The sequence below is a fragment of the Alosa pseudoharengus genome, unplaced genomic scaffold, assembly GCF_046254945.1.
Source record: "Alosa pseudoharengus isolate Yale_2024_CS ecotype anadromous, Long Island Sound unplaced genomic scaffold, YU_APseudo_1.1 YU_APseudo_1.1_scf_15, whole genome shotgun sequence".
Classification (NCBI taxonomy): domain Eukaryota; kingdom Metazoa; phylum Chordata; class Actinopteri; order Clupeiformes; family Clupeidae; genus Alosa; species Alosa pseudoharengus.
Window position 1 is genome coordinate 11,343,669 of NW_027468620.1, and position 25,597 is coordinate 11,369,265.

The 25,597-nt window shown below is 41.5% G+C and overlaps 2 protein-coding genes and 1 long non-coding RNA gene across 5 annotated transcripts in view; 1 reads left to right on the plus strand and 2 right to left on the minus strand.

The window, feature by feature from the left end:
• Positions 1-25,597, plus strand: part of rassf4a (Ras association domain family member 4a) — a 47,920-nt gene that overhangs the window by 17,311 nt on the left and 5,012 nt on the right. For 2 of the 3 annotated variants that reach the window (XM_076285527.1, XM_076285525.1), the window contains exons 2-5: positions 10,626-10,697; positions 10,984-11,059; positions 24,953-25,092; positions 25,227-25,312. In XM_076285527.1, coding sequence (XP_076141642.1) covers positions 10,639-10,697; positions 10,984-11,059; positions 24,953-25,092; positions 25,227-25,312 — 361 coding nt within the window. In that variant the 5' untranslated portion in view covers positions 10,626-10,638. Of the gene's footprint in view, positions 1-10,549; positions 10,698-10,983; positions 11,060-24,952; positions 25,093-25,226; positions 25,313-25,597 lie in introns of those variants that run through there. The other variant, XM_076285526.1, reaches the window with a different exon arrangement.
• On the minus strand, positions 6,688-9,101 carry cxcl-c13b (CXC chemokine 13b). Its single transcript, XM_076285524.1, has 4 exons — positions 8,931-9,101; positions 8,168-8,297; positions 7,903-7,986; positions 6,688-7,768 (listed from the first exon to the last, which is right to left on the minus strand). The coding sequence occupies exons 1-4, from the start codon at positions 8,995-8,997 to the stop codon at positions 7,660-7,662; spliced, it is 390 nt and encodes a 129-aa protein (XP_076141639.1). The 5' UTR covers positions 8,998-9,101; the 3' UTR covers positions 6,688-7,659.
• On the minus strand, positions 20,323-21,569 carry LOC143124179 (uncharacterized). The gene is made up of 2 exons (XR_012987000.1): positions 21,238-21,569; positions 20,323-20,939 (listed from the first exon to the last, which is right to left on the minus strand). It is a non-coding gene; the product is annotated as an uncharacterized LOC143124179 (long non-coding RNA).

Sequence of the window (25,597 nt, forward strand, 5' to 3'; positions counted from 1 at the left end):
AATTCATCAGATTTTTTCCCTACACATATATGTATTATAAGGTCCTGTCCATGCATTAACTTTGGTTGTTATCATTTTCATATTTTCAGAGCATTTTTTTAAAATTGGGCCTGATTTTCAAAAAGGCTGTTTTCATCTTCTCATTTCACCACGTGGACAGTTAACAGGATTTTTTTTAAATTTACCATATATCATTCTGTATGTGAGGATCATCTGCCAAAAATGTGGGCTTGTTGATGAGTTTCTTCATTGAGATAAGATTTTTTTTAAATATTGTCTATAAATCCACTGAATTTGTACTGGATCTGCAGTACCACTTTGCACCACATGTGGTGCTCTTTTAATACAATGGAAGTCAATGGAAGAGTAAGAGAGTCACTTGTTTGCTGCACATATCCAATCTAAACACACAGTTTATGGTTCATAGTTGAATTGGTCCAAATAATTATTGCAACATGAACAACATACTGCTCATACATAAATCTTATTTAAAGAAAATAAACTGATCAAGTAAATTATACACACATAAGACTGACTGGTCATCATACATGCAGCAAGAGGATTTAGCATAATTACCATCTTTGTAATGAGTTTTCTACACCAGCTTTAACCTATCAGTGCCTATGTGAGTACTTTAATAATTACTAGCCAACTGGTTAGGCAAAGTCTATATCCATCGTCATATGCATGGGATGCAGTCCTCTGTGATACATAGACAAAGAGCATCAAGATGGAGATCAGTGCTTTGTCTCCATGTGATCTGGGAAAGAAGTTGGAAAATGAATGTCATAAAGGAACATATTCAAGAAACAATGGGTTTCTAAAATTCAGTTCATCAAGGTATTTCACTTGATGAAGATGACCATGTGTGTTTTCATTACAAGTATTCATAACAAGGTTTGAGGACTCGTGGGCATTTCTAAAAAGATGATAAATCGTTAGTATTGATTTTTATGCATCTGACAATGCATTGAATTTTAGAAACCCCTTTTTACTTGAACCATATGAACCATAAACTGTGTGTTTAGATTGGATATGTACAGCAAACAAGTGACTCTCTTACTCTTCCATTGACTTCCATTGTATTAAAAGAGCACCACATGTGGTGCAAAGTGGTACTGCAGATAAAGTACAAATTCAGTGGATTTATAGACAATATTTGTAAAAAATCTTATCTCAATGAAGAAACTCAGCAACAAGCCCAAATTTTGGGCAGATGATCCTCACATACAGAATGATATATGGTAAAATTTAAAAAAATCCTGTTAACTGTCCACGTGGTGAAATGAGAAGATGAAAATGGACTTTTTGAAAATCAAGCCCAATTTAATAAAAATGCTCTGACAATGTGATAATGTTAACAACCAAAGTTAAGGCATGGACATGACCTTATAATCCATACATGAGTGGGAAAAAAATCTGATGAATTTGTGTCACATACTTTTTGAATGAGAAGCCCTCAAAGGTGGTGATGTTTTTTCACATTATGAATTTATAGCCATTTTCAGAGCTTTGCAGAGGGGGAATTACACAAGATACACCTGATTTGATTGGATTGTTAAATTCAACAGGGAAATGTACTTCTATTCACATAGTTTCACTAATGTGTGTGAAATACCAAAAGAGCCAATAATGTTGGAAGTTGAACAAAAAGGATTGTTCACCACGATGCTTAAAATGACTTGATACTTCAAAGAGCTGTAGTTTTTGAACCATTAGTGATACAGATATACTATTTAAGATTTATGCATAGGTTTGGTCTACAAACACCTGTGAGTTTTTTCAGATTTTTTGGAAGAGGGTGACCTGCCAGCCACTGGGTGATTTGACACGGAATGACCCATGTTTAGGACACTTAATCAGTGTCCTGTCAGCGGGACGATTACCCCCCTCCCCCACCTCCCCTAACATTCTAAATCAATTGTATGCACCATATTGCTCTGTAGCAAAGTAATGTTATACACCATTTGACAAAAAATGACAACTTTTTTTCATGTACTGTATACATTCTCAGATTAGAACTTCTAGCTGCAGTGTGTATCCTTAGCAATAAGTAGATGCAGCATATTGGGTATTGAAATATTCACAGGAATACATAGAAATTGAATCTTCATGTTGTATTATCCAATATTAGTTGTGCAGATGTGCTATCTTATACACTCATTGAAACAACAAAGTAAATGCAAAAATAGAGACTTTTGTGTATTCCATATTTTGTGTTAGTCAGTCTATATCAGAACACCTGACATATGTCTAAATAGTCCACAAGAAACCTCAAAGTATTACCTTTCATTTGAGTCCAGGGTTATGCTTCTACACAAAGGGGTTCATGTGCAGTAAGCATTTGATTGTCAGTATGCATTTTGGATAACCAAAAGTCCCACTGTATGGGGAGTTTCCATAGGCATTTTACAAAACGCATGAGCATACCTTGGCAAATAATGGTCTAAAGCCCTTATTTATTCCATTTTCATTCTATATTGATCTACTTTTGCACACAGCTTCACAAGACCTGTTGCTAGGGCTCAGTTGTGTTTCTACTGTAAGTGATATCAAGTGACCTAGAGGACTGAAATGTGGTCAGTTCAGAGATGCTTGTAATCCGGCAGAAAGAAAAAACTATATTCTAGCCTCTGTAACTCTGTGTCAGTACATCACAGTTATTTTGACCTGTTTCCTACGAAAACTACAGGTTCTCAGCTTTCTATAGAGGTTAAACATTTGATGGTAGGCCCCAAAAGAGGTGGAAACAATGCCCTCGTAAGTAGGCACAGTACAATTTCAGGCAAAAACTTGAAATTTGTATTGGAATTGACGTGGTTAAATCCAATTTGCATACTAATTTGGAACACGGTGTATGAGGTCGGGAGATTAGACTTTTGTTGCCCCTCTCTGTATACATGCAGTTTAGTGTCCCAAATCCCACACGCAACCCCGACCCAGTCAAGAATGGCTACCCTGCTACTTAGCTACTCCACACCAAACAGAGCACTCAAAGCCCTCTTTACACTGAAAGACTTTGCAAAGATTTGGAAACGATTTTTGAAAGACTACAGTCTCAGACCCTCAGACCCACAGTTAATTACTTTCAATATTGACTGACAATGGGTTACCAGCAAAAACATAGCCTGAAAAAGCAAAACTTCCCCCTATAATGTTCGAATGATTGAATAAATAACCTAAGGACGTTTATTCTGCAGAGGAATTGCTGCTTACATCTCGTGACAGTGCGTCTTCAGCAGTGTTTCATATGCACCTTTTGCTATAGACCAGGCTTTTCTTGGTCAGTAGCATAATATTTTTTTTTAGACGGTATAAGATAGCGATTTTTTAGATCATGTGCCAGACCACACCTTATGTCGGTAATTGCCACACCCCTGGGCGCATTATTTAATAAAAGTGAAGTGTAAGATATGAAAAAACTTTGCGTCAGAATAATAATGCGCTTTGCGCCAGGTTTTGCATCGCGAAAATAGGTCCCTTTATCTCACTCTCTTTGAAAATAATGGGTATAGACTGAAATTGTATGAGAACTGAATTGAAATCAAATAGAACACAAGTTTCTTCATTAATGTTATGAAATGATATTTGATATGGAATATGATGAATGACATGAATACATATCAAAATATCCAATTCAGTTTACCTTGATGCCTATTTTCTGTGTCAATTTCTTGTCCTATTGCTATAAACGTTTTATGGTCAATTGGTGTAACCGATTTATGTCAATTGGTGTAACCAGTATTTTGTCTTAAATACTAATAATGTACAAAAAAATTTATATGGATAATGATTTAATACTCTACTTTACTGTAATAATGGTTGTTTAAACCATTTTTACTCAAATGGTCAAAGAATAGACAGAAAACAAGATGTTTACAGCATATGGTCTTGCTCAGTACAATGAAAAACCCATATAATTTAAATTTAGAAGTAAATATAATAAAACATATTACAAAATAAACTAATAATTTCATGAGAGCAATTGCATGAACTCTAGGAGGTGTGAAATATTAGATATTTGTCATTTTTGTGGTTACACCATTTGACAATTTAACAGGCTGTTAGTTCTATCTTTTGTTAAAAAATAGCATACACGTCATATTAAATAATATGAATACAACAGAAATACAAAGTATACACTTTAGCAAACCTCAGGCATGTTTTGTTTTAAAGGTTTAAACATATTTTTAATTTTCTCATCTTACCAACCCAATTTGTCACTGACCCAAAATATGTTGCATGATTTTATGAAAGTACGATGTATGGCGACATCAGATGCAAGTGAAATTTGTAGTTTCTTATGTCTCATTCCATCGAACTACAGATCCCCTACCCGATCTGGCAAACTTACATACTGTAGTGCGGTTATAGCTGGTAGAGGGTGGCAAAGTGAATGCAGAAGTGCAGTTCACCCTGTTAGGAGTTGATGAACCACTGAAATGATTTTGGAAACATTTTTTTAAGGTACAAAAAACTCTTTGGTGTTGCTTTAATGTAAATTGCTTCTAATGCAAATAGGTCTGGCAACTATTTGTTGTATGATAATTAAGTCTCTCTCTCCCCCTTGCCTGGATGGTTCTCTGTGGCCTACCCCATGTCCATTTGAGAAAATGTTTTTTGTTATTCACACTTCAGTTTGCTTCTCAGCAAGGACCATTTGCTTCTTGATAAGATCACCATTTCAGAGATTATTATCTGGATTCTGACATCAACAATATGCCAACCGACACTGGGATGCAGTGTGTGTTTGAAACAACATACAAAATAATAATAATGCATTCGTAAACTGCCACTTCGAGCATGCCGATCATACTTTGAATATTTTGGACTGTCTTTAGACTTTGAATTAACAAGTGACCATTCCCACTACACAGTCTTAAATAAGGGCGGTTTCAGAGTGCCGCACTCATAAAGGCCATTTAGAGATGGGCTAGCCTACTCTGGTCATTTCAGCCAAAGACACAGTACAGAGCATGACATCCCTTATGCCAGAGACTGTTTTGGGAAAGATTGGCAGTTGCCAATTTAATATAACAATGAGTCAGTCAGTACACAAAATGTGTATGTTCAGCATCTTCTATCATTGTGAGGACTCTCTGCGCCCCATACTGTCTTTGTAGAGGCCTATGCATTAACTCTGGGGAGACTGCGGGATTGTTAATTGGGATTGGGTGTGGGCTATATTGGCCTGAAGATCAGCTTCACTTCGGTCTTTGACTCTCTTGCACACTCTCTGACTCTTGCACTCAGTTACAGAGACTTGCACTCACCCCTACACCCACATACACCAAGGCCACATTTACACATAGCCGGGTATTTAGAGAAACAAATATTTCCCCCCTCTCCGTTTTCAATAATAACATTGTGCACACAACATTGTTTTCAAAAAACTTGTCATTTACATCAACCCGCATAAATACGCTGTCGAGCGCCATAATAACTATGCCAAACCTATGGGTGGCAGTGCAGGGAAAGGAATAAAGCCATGCTGGCCTATCAAAATCCTCAGAATCGACACCAACGACTAACACGAGCAGTGAAAATGCTGACCTCCGTGCGATCCTTCGCCTCTGCTCCTCCATGTAGAGCAGTTGTTGCAAATGCAAACAGGCCAGAAGCGTTTGCACAAAAGTAAAAATTAGTAGCACCTTAACAGCATCCATGATAATCCTAATCAGTAGCCAAAGAAACTGTAAACATCAGGCGCTCACATGACGTTAAGGATTTTCTGGCGCATAATGTGACGTTTAAGAAACGCCGTTTATCCCTGTTGACACGGCAGCACATAACCGGCGTTATCAGAAATCTCCACTTTGGCCGGAGGTTTTAGAAATAATCGTTTTCTGTGATAAAAACGGGGTTTTGGTGTAAACGAGAGGCCAAACCGCAGGGGAATATCTGCGTTTTCCCTTCGTGTAAACGGGGTCCAAGACAGCAACATCCACTCACTTGGACACACAGACTCTCCTTCCATGCACCTTGCATCCATTTATATCAGTCAGTAGATGTATGTATTGAAGTTTCATCTGGTGTTGGTGTCCCTTTCATGTTTGCTGCCCATGCAAGCCTGGGCCGTAACAATCAAGCTCTTGAATTAAACATAGACTTAAAGGTAACTTGGCAGGATTTCCCCCTCTGCTGGAGAAATTGTGCATTATGCTATTTCAAACTGTGGGAAAAGATAACGATAAAGCACAGGGATTTGTTTACAAGCTAGCGAACGGTTAGCATAAGTTTGGCAGAACTATGTGGATGTTACAAGGTAAGAAACACGATTTAAAACGCCTGGGGACGCTAGGCGCAGCGAGGAAAGTCACCATTTTCACCGGAACAGGTAATTTAACCATCCAAATGATTTCTAAACGGGTTTATTACGTTGAAATAGTTGCCAAGTTCCCCTTTAACATAGCCATAGTCAAAACAGCTTTTAGTGTTAGGGCTATATCATTTTGATCTGTAAAAAAGGTAAAATGCAATGATCCTTAAATTGTTTCCTGAATGATTATTCTAAACATCATTGAATGCTTAATTGGCATAATGTTTTTTTCAACTTTCAATCATGCCATTTTAAAAGAAGGCCTACCTGTGGGTATGTAATTGGACTACGGGTATTCTACAAGAATGGCAATGGTTTGTATGCACATTGCACTATATAGAACAAAATGAAAACAGTGGAACAGGGCATTATTGTTTGTATCTTTATTAACTTTTTTTTAGAAAAAGATGTACAAAAAAATGATAAATAAATACAGTCTGCAGGCATACAATCTCCCAAAGCTATGTGTGTCGCCTGCTGTTTTGTGTTGTGTGTGTGTGTGTGTGTGCTGCTCATCTTCTGAATGGTATGGAGCAATGTGTGTGTGTGTGTGTGTGTGTGCTATGCTCGTCCTCTGAATAGCAGTGGCACTGAGGGTGGGTTCTTGCTGTAACAAGTTGTATGTTTCAGTGACAACAGTTTGGAATGTGCTTTAAAAGGCCAGGCAATGGCCTATTTCACAATTAAACACACGCACACACACACACACACACACACAAGCAAGTGTGTGTGAGAGTGTGTGTAAGAGTGTGTGTGAGAGGAGGGTCCTGAGCTGCTGTCGTCCTCTTTCCATTTTTCAAGCAGGTTTGTGTTTGTGTATTAGTGTGACACACACACTCACACCATGCAGTTGGTGAGTTGCTGTTGCTGTTGCTGTTGCGGCGTCTGCCTCCTCCAGTGCTCCAGTCGGTTCCGTCGGCTCCTGGGGTTCTTTGAGGTTCTCAGGGACTGCTTTCTGTCCTGTGGTTCCATCGGCTCCTGCGGTTTTTTGAGGTTCTCAGGGACTGCTTTCTGTCCTCTTCCCAGGGTGGAGTGGGACACTAAGTATTACTGAGTGGTTTCTAGCTCCATTGGCCCCATCCTGACGGGGGGCAGGGGTGTTGATGGGAGTGTGACCCAACTTCCTATTTTAGGGGGGAAATCCGGGGCTTCTTAAAACATGTCACGCCACTCATCTAAAATCTTCAGTAGTATGTACCCAACTCATACCGGCATGTCAGGTCATCATAGTTGTTACCACGTCACTACCGGGGCTGTGGGGAGGGGCAGCGTGGAGTGAGAGTCAGGGACTGCAATTGTTCAGTCTAGAGTTCCCTCGGCTCTAGCAGTTATTTGGGGTTCTAAGATGTGGCCTTTTTTGTCTTCCTCTGGTTCTTGCGGTTCTGGCGGTTCCTTCGGTTCTTACGGGTTCTCAGGCACTGCTTTTTGTCCTTGCCTTGGCTGTTCACCCTGCAGGAGGAGACAGACAGACAGGCTTCAGTCACATGTATATCTTGCATTACACACACACACACACACACACACACACACACACACACACATATATACACAAACACACACACTCACACACACACCCTGCTCACCTCCTCCAGCATCTCAGCAGGCGTTTGCCCTGCCTGCCAGTCGGGCTCAGACATAACAGCTTGTCATTGCCTCGGACCTTCACCCTGAAACCAGAAGGACACATTAGCTTGAAGCATTTGTGTTTGTGTGTGAGTGGATTGTGTCTATTTTTTTTACTTTTGTGTGTTTATGTGGCATGTATGTGTGTGGGAAAGGGATTGTGTGTGTGTGTGTGCGTGTGTGTGTGCATGCGTGCGCTCGCAAGTATGAGTGTTGCCAACTCACAGGATCTCGTCCGTGTGGCAGTGGCCATTTTTCTCGCTGACACTGAAGTCCAGTGGGGGCCCTCGCGTCTGCTTCATGAGATTCATGCACTTGCACCTCACGGGCACATATGTGCTGCTCGCTACTGGAGCTGTCGGGACAGGAGCAGGATAGCCGTCACAATCAAGCCCACACGCACACACCTGTATACACACATACACCTCGCAGGCACACACACATACACACACACACACACACACACTTACACCAGCCACTGGCTTACCGAATACAGAATTACGCACTAATTGAGTGAAAAGACTAGTAGCAGAAACACACACACACACACCAGCCACTGATGATGCCGCCAGCAGCACTTATCCCTGGTACTTATTTGTCTTGTTTTCCTTAAACTTGACCTACTTCTCCTGGGCCTTCAAGGTAAAGAAGACCATGTGATGTCTCACTCAAGCTTATTAAGCTCCAGTCTATCCACTACTAAAAACACACACTCATACATGCGTCACTACAGCATGCTAAACACACACACACACACACACACACACGACAGTCACCATGCTACGCACACTCTCTCCCACAGACAATGCCACAGCAGGAGATTCGTACATGCTTAGACACACATATTGGCACAACAGGATAATCACACTGCTAAACACACTCACACACATCAATACCACAGGATAGTTACACTGCTAAACACACTTTCTAATGCACACACACAGGCGCACACACACACAAACACACACACACACACATACACACTCACCTTTGTCCAGGAGCAGGATGAGTGAAAGGGGAAGCAGGACACCCACGGATCCAAGTATCAGATGCATGCTGCGAGTATAATCTGTTGAAGAGATCCTTGTGTGAGTGTGTCTGTGTGAGAGATGGAGAGTGTGTGTCCCCTTTATAATCTTCCTTCTGGACTTTCCCAGATCTCACGTGTTCTCTGGATTCCCCTCCCCCCTAGAGTGTGTGTGTCTGTGTGTGTGTTTGTGTTTCCGATTGAGAGCTTTTTACTTTCGATTCCAACTTTACCAGATTCCAGCCTTAGGAGAGGAAAGGGGGGGGGGGGGGCTTGAAAACAACCACACAATAGACGCACTACAAACACACGCAAACACACACACATACGCACTACTGAAACACATAGTTAAGACACATTATTGTATTGATCATTCAAATCCAGCACATCACATACAACATTACATACCCAGCCATTCAGGTTTTTTTACACATTTTCAACTACATGTCATTTTTTAAAAACTCTACATACAGGAAACTGCACACACAAAATGCAAAAACTTCACAAAATTCAAAACCTTTAAAAAGCATACTATTAATGTTCATATTTTAATTGCACTTCAGTATGTGCTAAGTTCACTATTTTGGAACAACTTAATTGAACTTCAGTGTATTTCAATCACATTTAAATTGTAATACAATTGTAACATGTTTTGAATACTTTACTGTAATATATTATTTTGGAACACTTTAGATGTCAGAAATGTAAAATAAATGGAGTTGTGGTATTCTTATACATTTTGAATGTGTTTATGAATAGATAAATATATTGAAATGCAACTTAATTGTAAAGAAAAAGTACATTTCATGAAACACTTTTGGCAATATTACATAGAAAGCTGACATGCTAAAACACAATAATCAGACCTTCAACAGTTGAGTGTTTTTTAAGCTGCGCTGCCTTTTAAAATGCATGATTGGAAAAGTCTGACCATGTATACAGTATGTTTCCAACTGGGAAAAAAAGAGTATGATACAGTAAAACGGAATTTAAAGTTGAGAATTAGCTTAGTGCTATTGCAGATCATGGTGTCGGACTTTGCTGTATGTAATGATTTTTGGGATTTTATCCAAATATGTGAAGATTTTTGTGTGAAAGCAGTTTAAAGACCACTGTAGCTGTAAACTGTTTACACACAACATCTTTCCATGTCAGTAGCAGTTCTCTATTGGTGTCAGGTTGCTGGGTGTTGAAATTACAGTAATACAGAGGAGTTGTTGAAGCATGTGTGCAAACACTGACTATGTGGGTGTATTTCTTTGTCTGAATATGTGTCCGGTGTGTGTGTGTGTTTGTGTGTGTAATGTAAACCTGTACTAGTACCTGACCATGCAGGAAAGACCAGTTATTTGAGTCCAAATGCATCAAGTTTACCGAAAGATTCAATGTCTCTCTCTCGCTCTCTCTCTCTTTTGCTCTCTCTCTCTCTCTCTCACACACATACGCACCCACACTCACACCCACACCCCCCCCCACACTCACACAAACCGCACACCTACCCACACACACACGCACGCACACCTACCCCCCCCCACCACCACCCCCACACACACACACATATTTTTATTTTTATAGCTATCTGCATGTTTGTCATTTATATTTATTCCTACATGTATTCATATCTTCATTCTTCTTTCTTCCTGTCTGCTCCTGTAGCTGAAGTCTTAACATGGATCACCACACAGACAGCCCTTATGTGAAGATCAGTGAGGAGAAAGTCATTCCAAAGTAAGTCCAATGTGCATGCATATGTGTGTGTATGTTTGTGTGTGTGTTTGTGTGTGTGTGTGTGTGTGTGTGTGTGTGTGTGTGTGTGTGTGTGTGTGTGTGTGTGTGTGTGTGTGTGCTTGTGTGTGTGTGTTTCTGCTTGTGTTTGTGTTTGTTGCTTGTGCTTGTGTGTTTCTGGCCCTACTGCTGGTGATAGTTCTGGTTCTATGCTGCTGGTTCCGTCCGTGTACCTCAGCCTGCCTCTGCACTGCCGGACCCTCTGACCTGACCCCTCACCTGCCCACAGGTCGGACATTCTGTCACTTCTTAGGACCTACAACTGCTACCATGAGGGCAAGAGCTTCCAGCTGCGCTGGAGAGAGGTGAGAGGGTGAAACATTAGACAATAAGTGTGTGTGTGTGTGTGTGTGTGTGTGTGTGTGTGTGTGTGTGTGTGTGTGTGTGTGTGTGTGTGTGGGTGTGTGTGTGTGTGTGTGTGTGTGTGTGTGTGTGTGTGTGTGGGTGTGGGTGTGTGCGCATGTGTGGGAGGGTGGGTGTGTGCGCACCCTACTTACATAACACAGTAATATTGAGCAACAGTGATACTTCAGTGGGAATTTTATTGAGAATGATCACTTCAGCCAACGTGGTGGTGGTGGTGGTGGTGTGTGTGTGTGAGTGTGTGTGTGTGTGTGTGTGTGTGTGTGTGTGTGTGTGTGTGTGTGTGTGTGTGTGAACTGCTGAACTGCTTTAATTTATTAGATTATTCAGAAGATTTGATTCCTAATGTAACTTGACTTGTAAAGTGGAATCAAATAAAGTATATAAAATGTGTGTCCACTTAGAATGCTATGGTTATATACAGTTTTTCTCGATTGCTGAACACTGTCTTTGCACAGCAGAAGTCATCTCTTGCGAATGTGTTCACACAGTTCTCACACCCTTTTGCAAAACAGTTAATACAGATGTCATTCAAACTCCCCAAACTCTATTGGTTTCCCCGTGCTAAACAAAAGGAAAACATCTTTACACAGGTGGTAGAGATTTCTTGCACAAGTCTGAATCTCTGATACACCTGTGTGAAACTCCTTTGCACAATTCTTCAATCAGGAATCATTCATTATCCATAAGAGATGCCATGTCTGTTCTGTGTTGCTATTTGCAAGTAGGCTATGGATCTAAGGCAAATTTAAAGAAATTATTGTATAGCCTATTTAGTGAAGAAAACAGTACAAAAGGTGTTTACTATAGGTCTATTTTGATGAAAAATGACAAGTTGTAGTTCAATGAAATTTGTCTTGTCTAGTTGCTTACTGTAAGTCTTACATGTCAATGACAGTTACATCTTGGGAGGAATGAATACAATTATTTTTTATTCAGTACATTTAGTCTTTTTAGTTTTTTTTCTGATACCAGAAAAATGAGAAAGAAATGGAACAGATTTTGATTTTGAAAACTATATTTTGCATTGTGTGTAATGATTGAAATCACACAGTGATTTTACGACAAGATGTTTTGTTTGAAGATTTGCTAGATTTGCTTTTGCTGCATGTTTTAAGTGGTTTGCCTTTTGCAAGCAAAATGTGTCATTTTGGCCAGAGTGCTTTTGTTCAGACACGGGTGTTAACTGTTTTGAGAATGTGATGTCAAGAGTTGACACAAGCATCAAAACGATCGAGGAAAAACTGTAAATATCATTAGATAGATATCATTACAGTTTTTCTTGATTGCTTTGATGCAGCATTCAACACAAACTCCACATTTTCAAAACAGTTAACGCACATGCTGAAACGGTGGCACTAAAATGCAAAACACTGTTCTCAAAATGAGGAGTTTCAGCCTTCATTTTTGCTATGTCTGTGCCATTTCTTTTCATTTTTCTTGTATCAGAAAAACTATGGAAAGACGAAATGTATTGAATAAAAATGAATTGTATTAATTCCTCCCAAGATGTAACTACCATTGACATGTAGGACCTACAGTAAGCACCTGGACAAGACACATTTCATACACTGAACTACAACGTGTCATTTTTCATTGAAATAGACCTACAGTAAACACCTAGACTTTTGTACTGTTTTCTTCACCAAATAGGTAATATAGTGCCTTATATTCATACTTGTAAATAGCAACACAGAACAGACATGGTATCTCTTATGATACCATGAATGATTGCTGATCGAAGAATTGTGCAAAGGAGATTCACACATTGACATACAACTATATAAGTTTGCAAGCAATATCTATTAGCTGTGGATAAATGTTTTCCATTTGTTACACACAGTTAATCCAATGGAGTTTGGAGTCTTTGTATGAGAACTGTGTTAAATGTTTTGAAAAAGGATGTGAAATATGAGTTAAACCAATAAAAATGTGTTAAATAATTTGCAAGAGATACTTCTCTGCTGTGCTAAGAAGGTGAAGCTCAAGATCAAGTGGATCCCAGTTTCATTAAGTGCATCAAAGCAATCGAGAAAAACTGTAATAGATGAAGACACAATGTTTGTGTGTTCTTGAGAATGTGTGTGTGTGTGTGTGTTTGTGTGTGTGTGTGTGTGGATGTGTGTTTGTATGTATATGTGAAAGAAAGAGAGAGATAGTGTTTTGTTTAGATTTGCCTGCCTCTACTTGCCCTTGTCTAAAACAAATTTACTTTCACTTTTCACCCTTACACTGGTGTAACAGAGGGTCATATGAAGGAATGTTTTCGGATTTTCCCAAAATGTCCATGTAAAAGGCTGGAGAGGAAAGAGGGAGACCTTTGGGTTTTCCCAGCACAGGACACACACACACACACACACACACACACACACACACACACACACACACACACACACACACAGGGCACATTCACACACACATACTCACACACATTCACACACACACACACACACACTCACTCACACACATACACATGCATGCACACACACACACGTACCCTACCCTAACCCCCTCACCCCCCACCCCTTCACATGCACACACAACACATGGATAGACACACACAGAGACAAACCCAGCTGCCTTCTGTTTTCCTTAATAGGGTCAGTGCACAGGGTCATCTGCTCTCATGTGTGTGTGTGTGTGTGTGTGTGTGTGTGTGTGTGTGTGTGTGTGTGTGTGTGTGTGTGTGTGTGTGTGTGTGTGTGTGTGTGTGTGTGTGTGTGCTGTGGGGGCTTTCAGGGGGTCAGAATCCAGGGTGAATGACCATCTCTGGCGGGACACATTGACCAAAACAGAGAGGAGGTGGGCAGAGGAGGAAGGAAGAGAAGGAGGGAGTGGAGAGGAGAGGAGAGGAGAGAGGAAGAGTCCAGAGAGCTAAGAGGAGAGATAAAGGTGAGAAAGAGAAAGAGAGGGAAGGGAGAGAGTGAAAAGAAGGGGAGAGGAAGTGGGAGAGACAGAGAGAAAGATAGGGAGAGAGAGGGAGATAAGACTAAAGGAAGATGGACAAAAGCAAGGGAGAGAGAAGAGGGAAGCATAGTCAGCAACGGAGTGTGTGTGTGTGCGTGTGTGTGTGTGCATGCGTGCGCACTGTGAGAGCATTGAGGGGGGCAGAGTTCAGGGTAAAAGACCATCTCTAGTCAGGACACATTGACCAAACCAAAGAGGAGGAAGGAAAAGGAGGAGGGGGAGAACGGACTGTGTGTGTGTGTGTGTGTGTGTGTGTGTGTGTGTGTGTGTGTGTGTGTGTGTGTGTGTGTGTGTGTGTGTGTGGGTGTGTGCATGTGGGTGTGTGTCTGAGGGGGTTGCGTGAAGGGGAGCATGCATGGGAACATGATTTGACAAGTTAATAATTGACACATTTATATATTTATAGGTCAGTCTTTACAAAGAAAGTGTGTGTGATTTATAGGTCAGTCTTCACAAAGAAAGTGTGTGTGTGTCTGTGTGTGGCTGTCTGATGCGGTATGAGTGCAGTGAGTCACAATGTTTGCAAGAATGTTGCACATTTCTTCTAAATGAGGGAGTGTGTGTAGTGTGTAAGACGGGGGGGGGGGGGGTATTTGTGACCTACTTTAGTCATGCTTCCATCATGCTTCAGTTTTTTGTTTTTCTGCATAGATTATAGTGGTTCCGTTTTGTAGGTCTGTCTCTTAATGCTACAGGTATACAGGTATACAGGTATACAGGAAACTGTGTACAGTACAGCCCATATACAATGTACAGTATTGCAGTACAAATGTATTTGCTTTACTTGTAATTCTTGGCATCTGATTCCCCTTCATTACCTTGATATGTTTTGCCAATAAGGGCGTTAATTCGTAATGGTCTGAAAAAGGTCTAAAGATTTAACTTGTTGGAACCTGCAGAGGCCCCGAATGGGAGTGATGCGATCATGGGAGAGGTCTGAGACAGTCATTGTCTGCCTGTCTGTCTGAATGTCCATCAATAGAGATACTGTCGTAATACATGTAGTGGAATGGCATTTCACAACATCCATTTCAGTCCATCTGTCTGGCCCTTTGAGGTGTCTCACACCTGCACATATGCGTGCAATCTTCAAAACCCCACCCGTTGCACAGCTCATAACCTCAACTGTCTTACAGCTTACAGTGTGTGTGTGTGTGTGTGTGTGTGTGTGTGTGTGTGTGTGTGTGTGTGTGCATGTATGAATGAGGTGATGGATCACATGAGAAAGGCAGAGTTCCCACTCTAAGTCAAATGTAACACTTTTTACTTTTTTAGAGTGGGAGATGAATAAATGGGCATTGAATAAACAAAGTTGGGCTACTCAAGCAAGCAGTAAAGCTAATAATCAGATATACACCAATTCTGCATGGAAATATTTGTATTAATGTATTTTGGCAAGTGCATTTTAAACTGCTACAACAAAATGTCCTGATATTTCATGAGTTTGCCCCAAAAATTCCCTTACTTTCCATGTCTGGAATAGACTTTCCAAAATTCCATGACCCATGGGAACCCTGGAAAGTGTGAGAAGTGTTTTGTGTGACTTAATCTGATTTCTCCCTTCCCTTGGGGTAGAGGTGACTCACTGTCAGTGTGTGTGTGTATGTGAGTGTGTGTGTGTGTGTGTGTGTGGCAGGTGGAACAGAGACAGGATCACTTACAATAAACAGGAATACAGTCATATTGCAGCATAGTGAGTTGGACACTGTGGTCCATTACAGTTTTTTACAATTGTTTACACACGTTTTCAAAACTCTGTGTCTATTTTTCAAAACTCTTCACACAAAACCCACAACTGCTCACACAAAATGCAAAATGCCTCAAATCTCCAGCAAAATGACACACAACATTCAAAATGTCAAAAACACATGTTTACAGTTTTTTTCAACTGCTTACACACTAAATCTTTGCTTGTCACACAATTTTCTAAACATGTCCTCTAAACATCATAACCCGACACCAAATCTGCAAAACCATACACTAATTCTCAGTGTTTGACTCAGTTTTCAATTGACTAAAACACATTTTGCAAAACACCACACACAATTTTCTACTTAACACACAAAAATCTAACAGGAAGTAACTTGATTTCGTTTTTCAAACACAACCCATCAAAATGCCACACTTAATCACCAGTGCTTCACTCTCTCTCTCTTCACATGTGTAAACACTCTTTACTTTACTGAACACCATCCAATCATTGCCTTAGTATAGGTCTATGAATAGATGAAGTCTCTATATAGGTATGGACCCTTTCAATCTGCTCCTAGAGGATTTCCGGTTGAAATATTCAGAACCAATGCAGATACTTTGAAAATTACAGTAATCGGACTTTAGCTTTATTTTTGTTTGTCCCTATGTTACAGTACCATTAGCTCAATACATTTTTCTGTGCCTCCAGAAATGCCTTAGGAACGCTTACTGTAGAATTGTTTGTTTCTGCAGTTGAAAGGGTCTATAGGCCTATGAATACAAACTGTACACGACACCCCCCCCCCACACACACACACACACACAATGTATTCATAGGCCTATAGACCCTTTCAACTGCAGAAACAAACAATTCTACAGTAAGTGTTTCTAAGGCATTTCTGGAGGCACAGAAAAATGCATTGAGCTACTGGTACTGTAACATAGGGACAAACAAAAATAGAGTAAAAAGACAAATTTTACATAAAGTCAACTTTTTGTAGAACATTACTGTAAGCTAAAGTCCGATTACTGTAATTTTCAAAGTATCTGCATTGGTTCTGAATATTTCAACCGGAAATCCTCTAGGAGCAGATTGAAAGGGTCTATACCTATATAGAGAGTATATCTATTCATAGACCTATATTAAGGCAATGATTGGATGGTGTTCAGTAAAGTAAAGAGTGTTTACACATGTGAAGAGAGAGAGAGTGAAGCACTGGTGATTAAGTGTGGCATTTTGATGGGTTGTGTTTGAAAAACGAAATCAAGTTACTTCCTGTTAGATTTTTGTGTGTTAAGTAGAAAATTGTATGTGGTGTTTTGCAAAATGTGTTTTAGTCAATTGAAAACTGAGTCAAACACTGAGAATTAGTGTATGGTTTTGCAGATTTGGTGTCGGGTTATGATGTTTGGAGGACATGTTTAGAAAATTGTGTGACAAGCAAAGATTTAGTGTGTAAGCAGTTGAAAAAAACTGTAATAAAACTAAAGCCATATTTTGTTATTCCCATGGTGTGCCAGGTGCTTGGATAAGGAATTCTTATATGCCCTAGGGCCCAGTGGAATAGCGTTTGTCCTCAGGTGACCTTTAGTCAGAAAGCAGGCTCTGTTCCCGGGCACTTCCAAGACGTCTGATGACTGAGCAAACAGTCACACTGCCACAAAGAACACAGCGGACATGAACACAAACATTTCCCATATCATCCTTTACCAATAACATTTACATGAATTAAGAACCACATAACAAAAATGTAACAAAGCCCTTCGAGAAAAATAACTGCAGTTATAGCCTACTGCATTTTTTTCAAAGTACAGTGCAGCTATATCGTAGTGTTTTGAGGGTACAGTGCAGCACAATATTAATTAATTAATTATATTTCTGCAGTAAAGCACAGTAATATGTAGTGCAATGCAGTTGTTTCATGTCCAAAATATTGCATTTCCTGCATAACAACTGCAATTCCTCCAAATCTGCAGTTTTGATCAGAACTGCACTTGAAGTGCAGTTATTTTCTGTAAGGGAGGACATCGAGTAATCAACATTCACACTTGTTGATGGACTTGATTCCTCAGCCACTACACTATGATATTTGTTTTGTTGTCTTGTGTAGTAAAATGAGCCACATTTCTCAAGTTGTGGCGTGGAGAAAGAGCGGTCGCAGATAAGCATTAAAAAAATAATAATATTTAAGCACAAATTCTCTATAAACCATCTCTATAAACCTATATGTAGGCTAATTATAAGGCCCAGCCATAATTGATTTTCCCATCCGAATCTGAAATCCTGGCACCATGACCATTCCCTAATTGGCCAAACCAGAGACGTTCTAATGAGGAGACACAGCACTCAAAAAATCCTCCAGAGAAATGCATGGGGTTAGTTTGTAACGCCAATATGGCAGTTGTCTACACATATCCCATCCCTTCCGTGGCAAAAAAGTGAATACATTGTGCCATTCATGTGGTGTGTTATGAATACATTGTGCCAATCATGTGTTGTGATCTCGCCGCTGGAGCAAGGTTGGTGTCGTAAAGCCTTGCACAGCCATAAATAGATAGATGCCCGATAAGTGCCCAAAAAGCGTTGCAATATGGCCCCTGAGTGAAGGGACTTGCCTCAAGACTTTGGCCAAACTCTCTCTATATATACGGCTCTGGTCAACATGAGTGAACAACTCCCTCTGCTGTCTGCTTAAGTGCACAGCGGCATTGAGTATACTGAGCACACAGAGCACTCTCACTCTATCTGAGCACAGAAGACAGGGGTCTGTTGGTGATGCAGTCAGAACTAAAGATGCTGAAGCAGTTGCTATCACCTTTGGTTCAGGTAGCCACTATCAAATCTAGACTTTTCAAGCTATTCTTGGATGCTTTTTAATCTTTTTAATTTTATTTTTGGTTAGTGTTACAGCTGTATATGTTCTCTTTGTCTACCTCTGCTTAGGTGCACTGTTTGTGATGGCCTTGAATAGGAGCAACTGGCCAGGTGATTGATCAGGAGTTAAAAGTCCTTTTAGGCAAGTCCCCCCACTCAGTGGCCATCTCACAATGCACTTTGGGCAGTTTTCGGACAGCTATTTTCCTATTCAAGTGAATGGGGAGGCATTCAGGAAGGGGTGGGATATGTGTAGAGACTACTGGCATATTGGCGTTACACACTAACCCCATGCATTTCTATGGAGGATTCTTGTGCTGTGTCTTGTTAGAAAGTCTCTGGTGTTAAGTCACCTGCTAGGGACAGGGAACTATAACAAAACTAACTTAAGCAAGGGCAAAACACGGCAGACAACGGTGGATGAATTTGAAAATCAATAATTTATTATAATTAAACTAGAACATATAGACCCTGAGAGGGACTGGAGACCTGGAAGTAACGTGGGCGAGAGCGGAACACGAAGCATGGCATGGCAGCGGTAGCGTTCAACAAGGAACCAAAAACAAGGCAGCCTCAGGAGTGACGTCAACCAGCACCTTTTATAGGGCTGGCCCAGCAATTAAGCCCCCTGCTGGATTGTCTGAAAAGCACAGAAAAACAGCAGGAACACAGAAACAGCTAGAGACGTAACACTGGTTAAAGGCTCCAGGATCCTGTTGCAGCAAGAAACTTATGGTTTGGGGACTGCTGGCTGGTCTTGCTGCTTCTCAACCTGGGAATTTGTCTTTTTGTCATTTTGAGTAAAGACATTTACATTCTAAAGGTGTTATTAAAGGAGAATTCCGGTGTGATATTGACCTAAAGTATGTTGAAACATGATACAGAGTGTGAACGTCATAGCTTATCTCGGCTTGTCCCCTGCACTCCGAAATCTGGCGCTAGTTAGCCGAAGCAACTGGAATCCAGTCTCTGAATTTTGATGGAGCCTAGTTAGTGTCTGACTTGTAATGGAGCCTAGTTAGTGCCTGATTTGTGATGAAGCCTGGTTAGTGCATGTGTTCGTTCAAAACATCCTATTCATCAAAGTCTATGCTTACTTTAATGTGTGGGCATATTCTAAAAATGTCACAATGTATTGTAAAAAAACAAATACCTGTTATTGTATCCTTGAATTTAAAAATAATTATATTATTTTATTACATGACTCCTGCTGTTTTCAAATATCAGCGAAAGTAGGCTGTTGAACGGCGAAAATAATGTATTAGCCTACGTATATTGTCGTTTAGTTTAAAGTTTTGCTACAAAAAAGTTCTTTTCCCCCATTTATGGGTTGGATCAGAGACATAATTCTATGGCTCCTTGGGGCAACATTGCTGCTTAAATGCAATACACCAAACTTCAAGATCTATTTAGAATAGCCATGTGTCTCAGTACGCTACATGGTAAGAGTCCAGAACTCATTAGATCCGGTACTGTAGGGGAGACATAAGTAACACTACCATCCTTACACACATCGTACACAGAGGATGTTGTTTATGATTTGTTTATCATTTTGTTTTTGATCTCATACAAGATCAAAACGTATAAAAGCTCACTATGTATGCTGTAAACAGGACTAATGACCCTAGAGCTGGGGTTAGGGGTTGGGTGTAGCAGGAAGCACTCAGAGTGAAGGCTGGACAATGACATCTCTTTTTATTATAAACATTTAGCAACAAGGGATCCCAGTCCACAATAAATAGTGCAGAAAGAAAGTCTATTGTGTGTGTGTGTGTGTGTGTGTGTGTGTGTGTGTGTGTGTGTGTGTGTGTGTGCGTACGCATGTGTTTTAAAGCATCCAGAGTGTAGGCATGAAATTGTCTGTGTGACCTGCACGTTGTCCTTGAGTCCGAGGCCGTACATCTGTTTGCGAGTGCCGGTGTGTGAGTGTGTGTGTTTGCACTGCCCTGTGTGTGTTTGCTGGTGTGTGTGCAAACGACCAGTCCAGCGGGTCTCTGCTGCTGTTGTCGTTGTTATTGCTGGGGGCAACCGGAGCATGGCGTGGCCGCACTATCCGGCAACCGTGGGGAGCGCAACTCTGATGTCTAGCCCTGGCGTGGGGGTGTGGCCTCTGGCCACGGGGTGACCTGATTGGACCAGGCAGGGCAGAGGTGGGGCGGGCCAGGGCTCTGATGGACGCAGCGTACTCATCCAGGGATGGAGGGAGGCAGGGGGTGGACACGTCCTCCAGACACTCGGAGATGGTGGGCAGGAGGGGGGCATGCAGTAGAAGCCTCCGCGGTTTCATCCTGTAGCACACACAACACACAGATGAGTTTAGTCAGTGCTGAATCCTCACACATATACATAAACAGATGCAGTACAGGTAACCTACGCTCACAGCTAGTGCACACATGTGGACACACAGAGTACAGTTGACTTAGTGTCAGTTGAAGTCAAATGTCAAGTGAAGTAGTGATGTTTGTGTGTTTGTGTACGTGTCAAGTGAAGTAATGTATGTGTGTGTGAGTGACTATACATGTTAAGTAGTGATGCATGTGTGTGTTTGTGTGTATGTGTGAGTGCAGAAGAGAGGGATGAACTCACCTATGGTGGACCAGCGATTGTGTGTTTGTTGGTTCCGCACAGCTACTGGTTCAGGTCCAGACGTGTTTGTGTGTGTGTCTGTGTGTTTCTTCAGCTGAGGTTCAGTGGCAGTCCAGCTGTGTCAAGCTGACCAGTGTCCAGGAGCTTCCTGTTTAAAGGTGTGTTGTAAGGAGTCAAGCGCTGTCCGAGAGTGTATTCTCTCTCTGCTCCGCGACTGCTGTAGGTCCAATAATGACCGTGTTTGTCCTCTGAGAGATCTGTGTGTGTGTGTGCGTGAGGTCGCTGTCCGAGCTTGAGCGTCGAGTGGGAGTTTGCATGTGTCGCACCGTAGCTCTGCTCTGAGAGGTGAGTGTGGAGCCCTGGAGCCAGTCAGGCTTATATAGAGGAGCGGATGCCTGGAGAAAGCCTTAGCCATAGGCAGAGCCAGTGAGTGTGTGTGTTTGTGTGTGTCTGTGTGCATGCATGTGTGTGTGCGCGCGCGCGTGTGTGTGTGTGTTTGTGTGTGTGTGTGTGTGTGTGTGTGTGTGTGTGTGTGTGTGTGTGTGTGTGTGTGTGTGTGTGTGTGTGTGTCAAAGCGAGCTAATTATAGATGGGAGCTGACCTTGCCTCTCGCTGCAGGAAATGTGTTTGTGCTGGTCTGAGGGTGTACAGGAAGTGTGCTTGTGTGTGTGTGCAGGCATGGAAGGGCGGAGGTGTGTGTGAGTGTGGGGTGGAGGGGCTTCCCTCATTGTTGCAGCTGTGCTGCTATGTTTACAATTCACCAACAATAAGGGCCTGGGATCATTGGTCCCACCTATCTACACACACACACACACTCACAGAAATATGTGCGAGCGTGCGCGCAGACACACACCACTGGAAAATGTTTGTGTCCGCAGCAATAGAGCAATATAGAAACATTGTGTATGCTGGGTTGCTGTGTTTGCTTTTCTGGTACCTGCTGAGTGTACTCTCCAGGACTTTCAGAGAGTTTTTCCAAAGCCGCTCATGCTGTCTTTGGTGATATGCTTTGGGTTTTTGTCTTGTTGAAATGTAAGCTGTCAAGGACTTTTCACACAAGATCGCACTCACACACACCTGTCTGGCCATCCTACCACAAAGGCCTGACTGGTGGAGTGCTGCACTGATGGTTATCCTTCTGGAAGGCTCTCCCATCTCCAAAAAGGCTTGATGGAGCGCTCAACTGATTAGTGTCCTTATGGAAGGTTCTCCCATCTCCTCAAAGGCCCGAACTGGTGGAGCACTTCTTCTGGAAGGTTCTCGCATCTCCTGAAAGGCCTGATGGAGCGATGGCTATCCTTCTAGAAGGTTTTCCCATCACCACAAAGGCCTAACTGGTGGATTGCTCTTTCTGGAAGGTTTTCTCATCTCCTGAAAGGCCTTACTGATGGAACGCTTCACTGATGGCTATCCTTCTGGAAGGCTCTCCCATCTCCTCAAAGGGGCTCTCTGGAGCTCTGGATAGTGACCATTGGGTCTGGTTACCTGCCTGACTAAGGCCCTACTCGTTGTCCCAATCATATAAATAGGGGTGTGCCCTTCCTAATTGTGTCCAATGAATTCAGTAAGACACAGGTCAATGTCAAGTAGTAAACATCTCAAGGGTCATTGATAAGTAAATGTTCAGTGATCCCTAATAAAAAATAACTATTATAGAAAGCTTACGGTATTTCTATAAATGTTTTTTTAACCCTCCTGTTGTGTTTGTTTCATGTTACTAGTTTTGTGTCCTCGGTCAAAAACTTGTTAGAAATAGTATCACATATATTATCATCTAATGTTTTGATAGACCATTGTATCAACTTAAGTTCTATTGGATGTTACTAGTTTTGAACTGCCATTTGCTATCTATGGCCTGCAGGTCTCATTGCCCCGAGCTCAGGCAGGTCAGAAAGGAGAAGATACTATTGGGATTCCAGTGGGGGCTGGCATAGAAGCAAAGAGGGGTGTTCTAAAGTTAAATAAAACACCCAAATTGTTATAAAAATTATCAAAATTTGTTTTGTGCTCAGATGCCCTGTGTTGACAAAGTCATGGAGCCTTGTGAGCTACTCTTGGTCAGAGTTTACCAGAGTGTCATAATTTAGGGTTTGAACACGTTCAGTCTTTTATTTTAACAAAAATGAACAAAACACTCCACTGCTTTGTCATTGTGGGTGGATTGATGAAAAAAGAATACATTTTTATATCAGTAATATAACAATCAATATCTATTACTTGTATAATATTGAGAGCAGACAGTGTACGTGTGTGTGTGTGTCTTGTCTCAACTCCTAGTGCCAGTGTATACATACGTCCTGCTATGGTACCTTGCTCAGCATTTTCTAGTGGTGACCTCACAAACACCCATACTGTTAGGTCACCGTCATATAGGGCCTCACACCCACACCCACACATATGTTCAAATCCCCCACACCCCACACACATACACTGATTAAGGTATGACCCTACAAACACACACACACACACACACACACACACACACACGCTGAACCATGACTTAGCTTTGGATGGCGTTAGGTCAGCAGGAGCAGGCCGCACCCACAGCCAGTGTTCCGGAGATTTCCGGATTCCTGGGCTGCACTGGTAGAGAGACACTGAGAACGCTGCCTCTCAGCACGTACTCATGGAACAGAAAGAGAGTATGTGTGTGTGTGTGTGTATGTGTGTCTGTGTGGTTGTATGTGTACGCGCACGTCTGTATGTGTGTACTGTATATATGTGTGTGTGTGTGGGGGGGGTGGGTTGCGGGTGTACTTGGCAGGTGAATGTGAGAATATTGAGAATATTTTAGCATGTCTGCATATATGATGGTATGTGTGTGTGTTTATGGGTGGGGGTGTGGGTGTGTAAGTGTATTTAGCATAACTCTATGTGTGTGTGTGTGTGTGTGTGTGTGTGTGTGTGCATGTACGTGAGTGTGTGTGTGTGTATGTATGTGCGTGTGTGCTGCAGGCACGCACGTAGTCATTGGACACAAAGCAGGACAGATGCCAGAAGGAAATGCTCCCCCTGATAAAGATCATTAGTCACGGCCGTGATCATTATTGCATTTTATTAGCTTAATCCCACTGTGATTATTACTACAATTAATTTGGCTAATCTTATTTGATCTCCGACTGTGTTTATTACATTTCTTTATCCACAATGAGTATTATTATGGTTTATTAGGTTAATTTTAATGTATTATCTATGCTGTTAATTATTATAGTTAATAAAGTTAATCTCTTTAGTCTTTACATTAACTATGGTTTTAGGAAGACCCTTACAGTACCCTCCAGAATTATTGGCACCTCTGGTAAAATTGACTAAAACCATCTTTTTGTGATTTATTGTAATCTCACAAGGAAAACTGAGAAAAAGGAAAATCTCATCAAGAAATAAATATTTTTAACAGAAACACGTTGCCCACAAGGCACCCCTACAAAATCTTATATACAAAATGTAAAAGAGACATTTTCATGCGAGAGACATCTTGTCCAGTATGTTGCTATGATGATATGTTCTGATTGCGTTTCATTCGTGGTCCGTGTTCTCTTTGAGGATTCTAATGCCTGATTCTTCTTTCAAAGATCCTTGATTACTAGCTCCGCTTGAACCCTCTCTGCTTCTTTGTCTGCCTGGACAAGAGGAGAACCAGCTGATTGTGTGTGTGTGTTCTGTGTTCTCCATGAGAGTTCTAAATGCCTGATTCTTGTTTGTCCTACTGGGACAGGAAGAGCACCAGCTGATTGTGGAGGGTCTACTCAATATCTGTTGGGGTCTAAAGCGTCCTATCAGGCTACAGATGTATGATGACAACCAGCGATTCCACTACAACCACTCTACAATATGGCCATCTCACCTCTCCAATAGGTGTGTGTGTAGTGAGTGTGTGTGTGTGTGTTTGAAAGAGAAAGAGAGTGTGTGTGCATGTGTGGGTGTTTATGTGTGCACCTGTAGTTTACCTGTAGGCCTCTAAGCAGTGGATCTTGTCTGTTCTTTTGTAGGAATGAACATCTGCAGCTCTGCTCCACTACCATACCCTCTCTGGAGTCCAACAACAACATCCCTGACCCCACCACATCAGAGCTTAGTGCGTATTTTTGACTGCCTCATGGGTCTACTTTTGGGCCACTGGCAATTATATCTGTGTGTCAGAGTGTGTGTGTGTGTGTATGGGGCGGGGGTCTGCCTGCCTGTTTCTGTGTGTTTTCACTTTCCAAATCACTGCAGCAACAGGCTTAAAGTGTGTGAAATGTTGCTCAGACATGGCTCTTGTGGGAAAGCTGACTGTACCCACCCGTTGTATTGTTCCCTCAGGAAGCAGCAGACAAAGCCTTTCCAAGCCCATCATGTCTACTGGCAGCCAGTGTCCCAC

Bases quoted from the DNA above. Each gene is read 5' to 3' on its own strand.
- cxcl-c13b (XM_076285524.1), bottom strand. From the start codon at position 8,997: ATGCATCTGATACTTGGATCCGTGGGTGTCCTGCTTCCCCTTTCACTC. The intron at 7,987-8,167 runs GTGAGTTGGCAA...TTCTGGTTTCAG, and splicing joins TGCCACACGGACGAGATCCT to GGTGAAGGTCCGAGGCAATG. The intron at 7,769-7,902 runs GTGAGCAGGGTG...CTCCTCCTGCAG, and splicing joins CTGCTGAGATGCTGGAGGAG to GGTGAACAGCCAAGGCAAGG.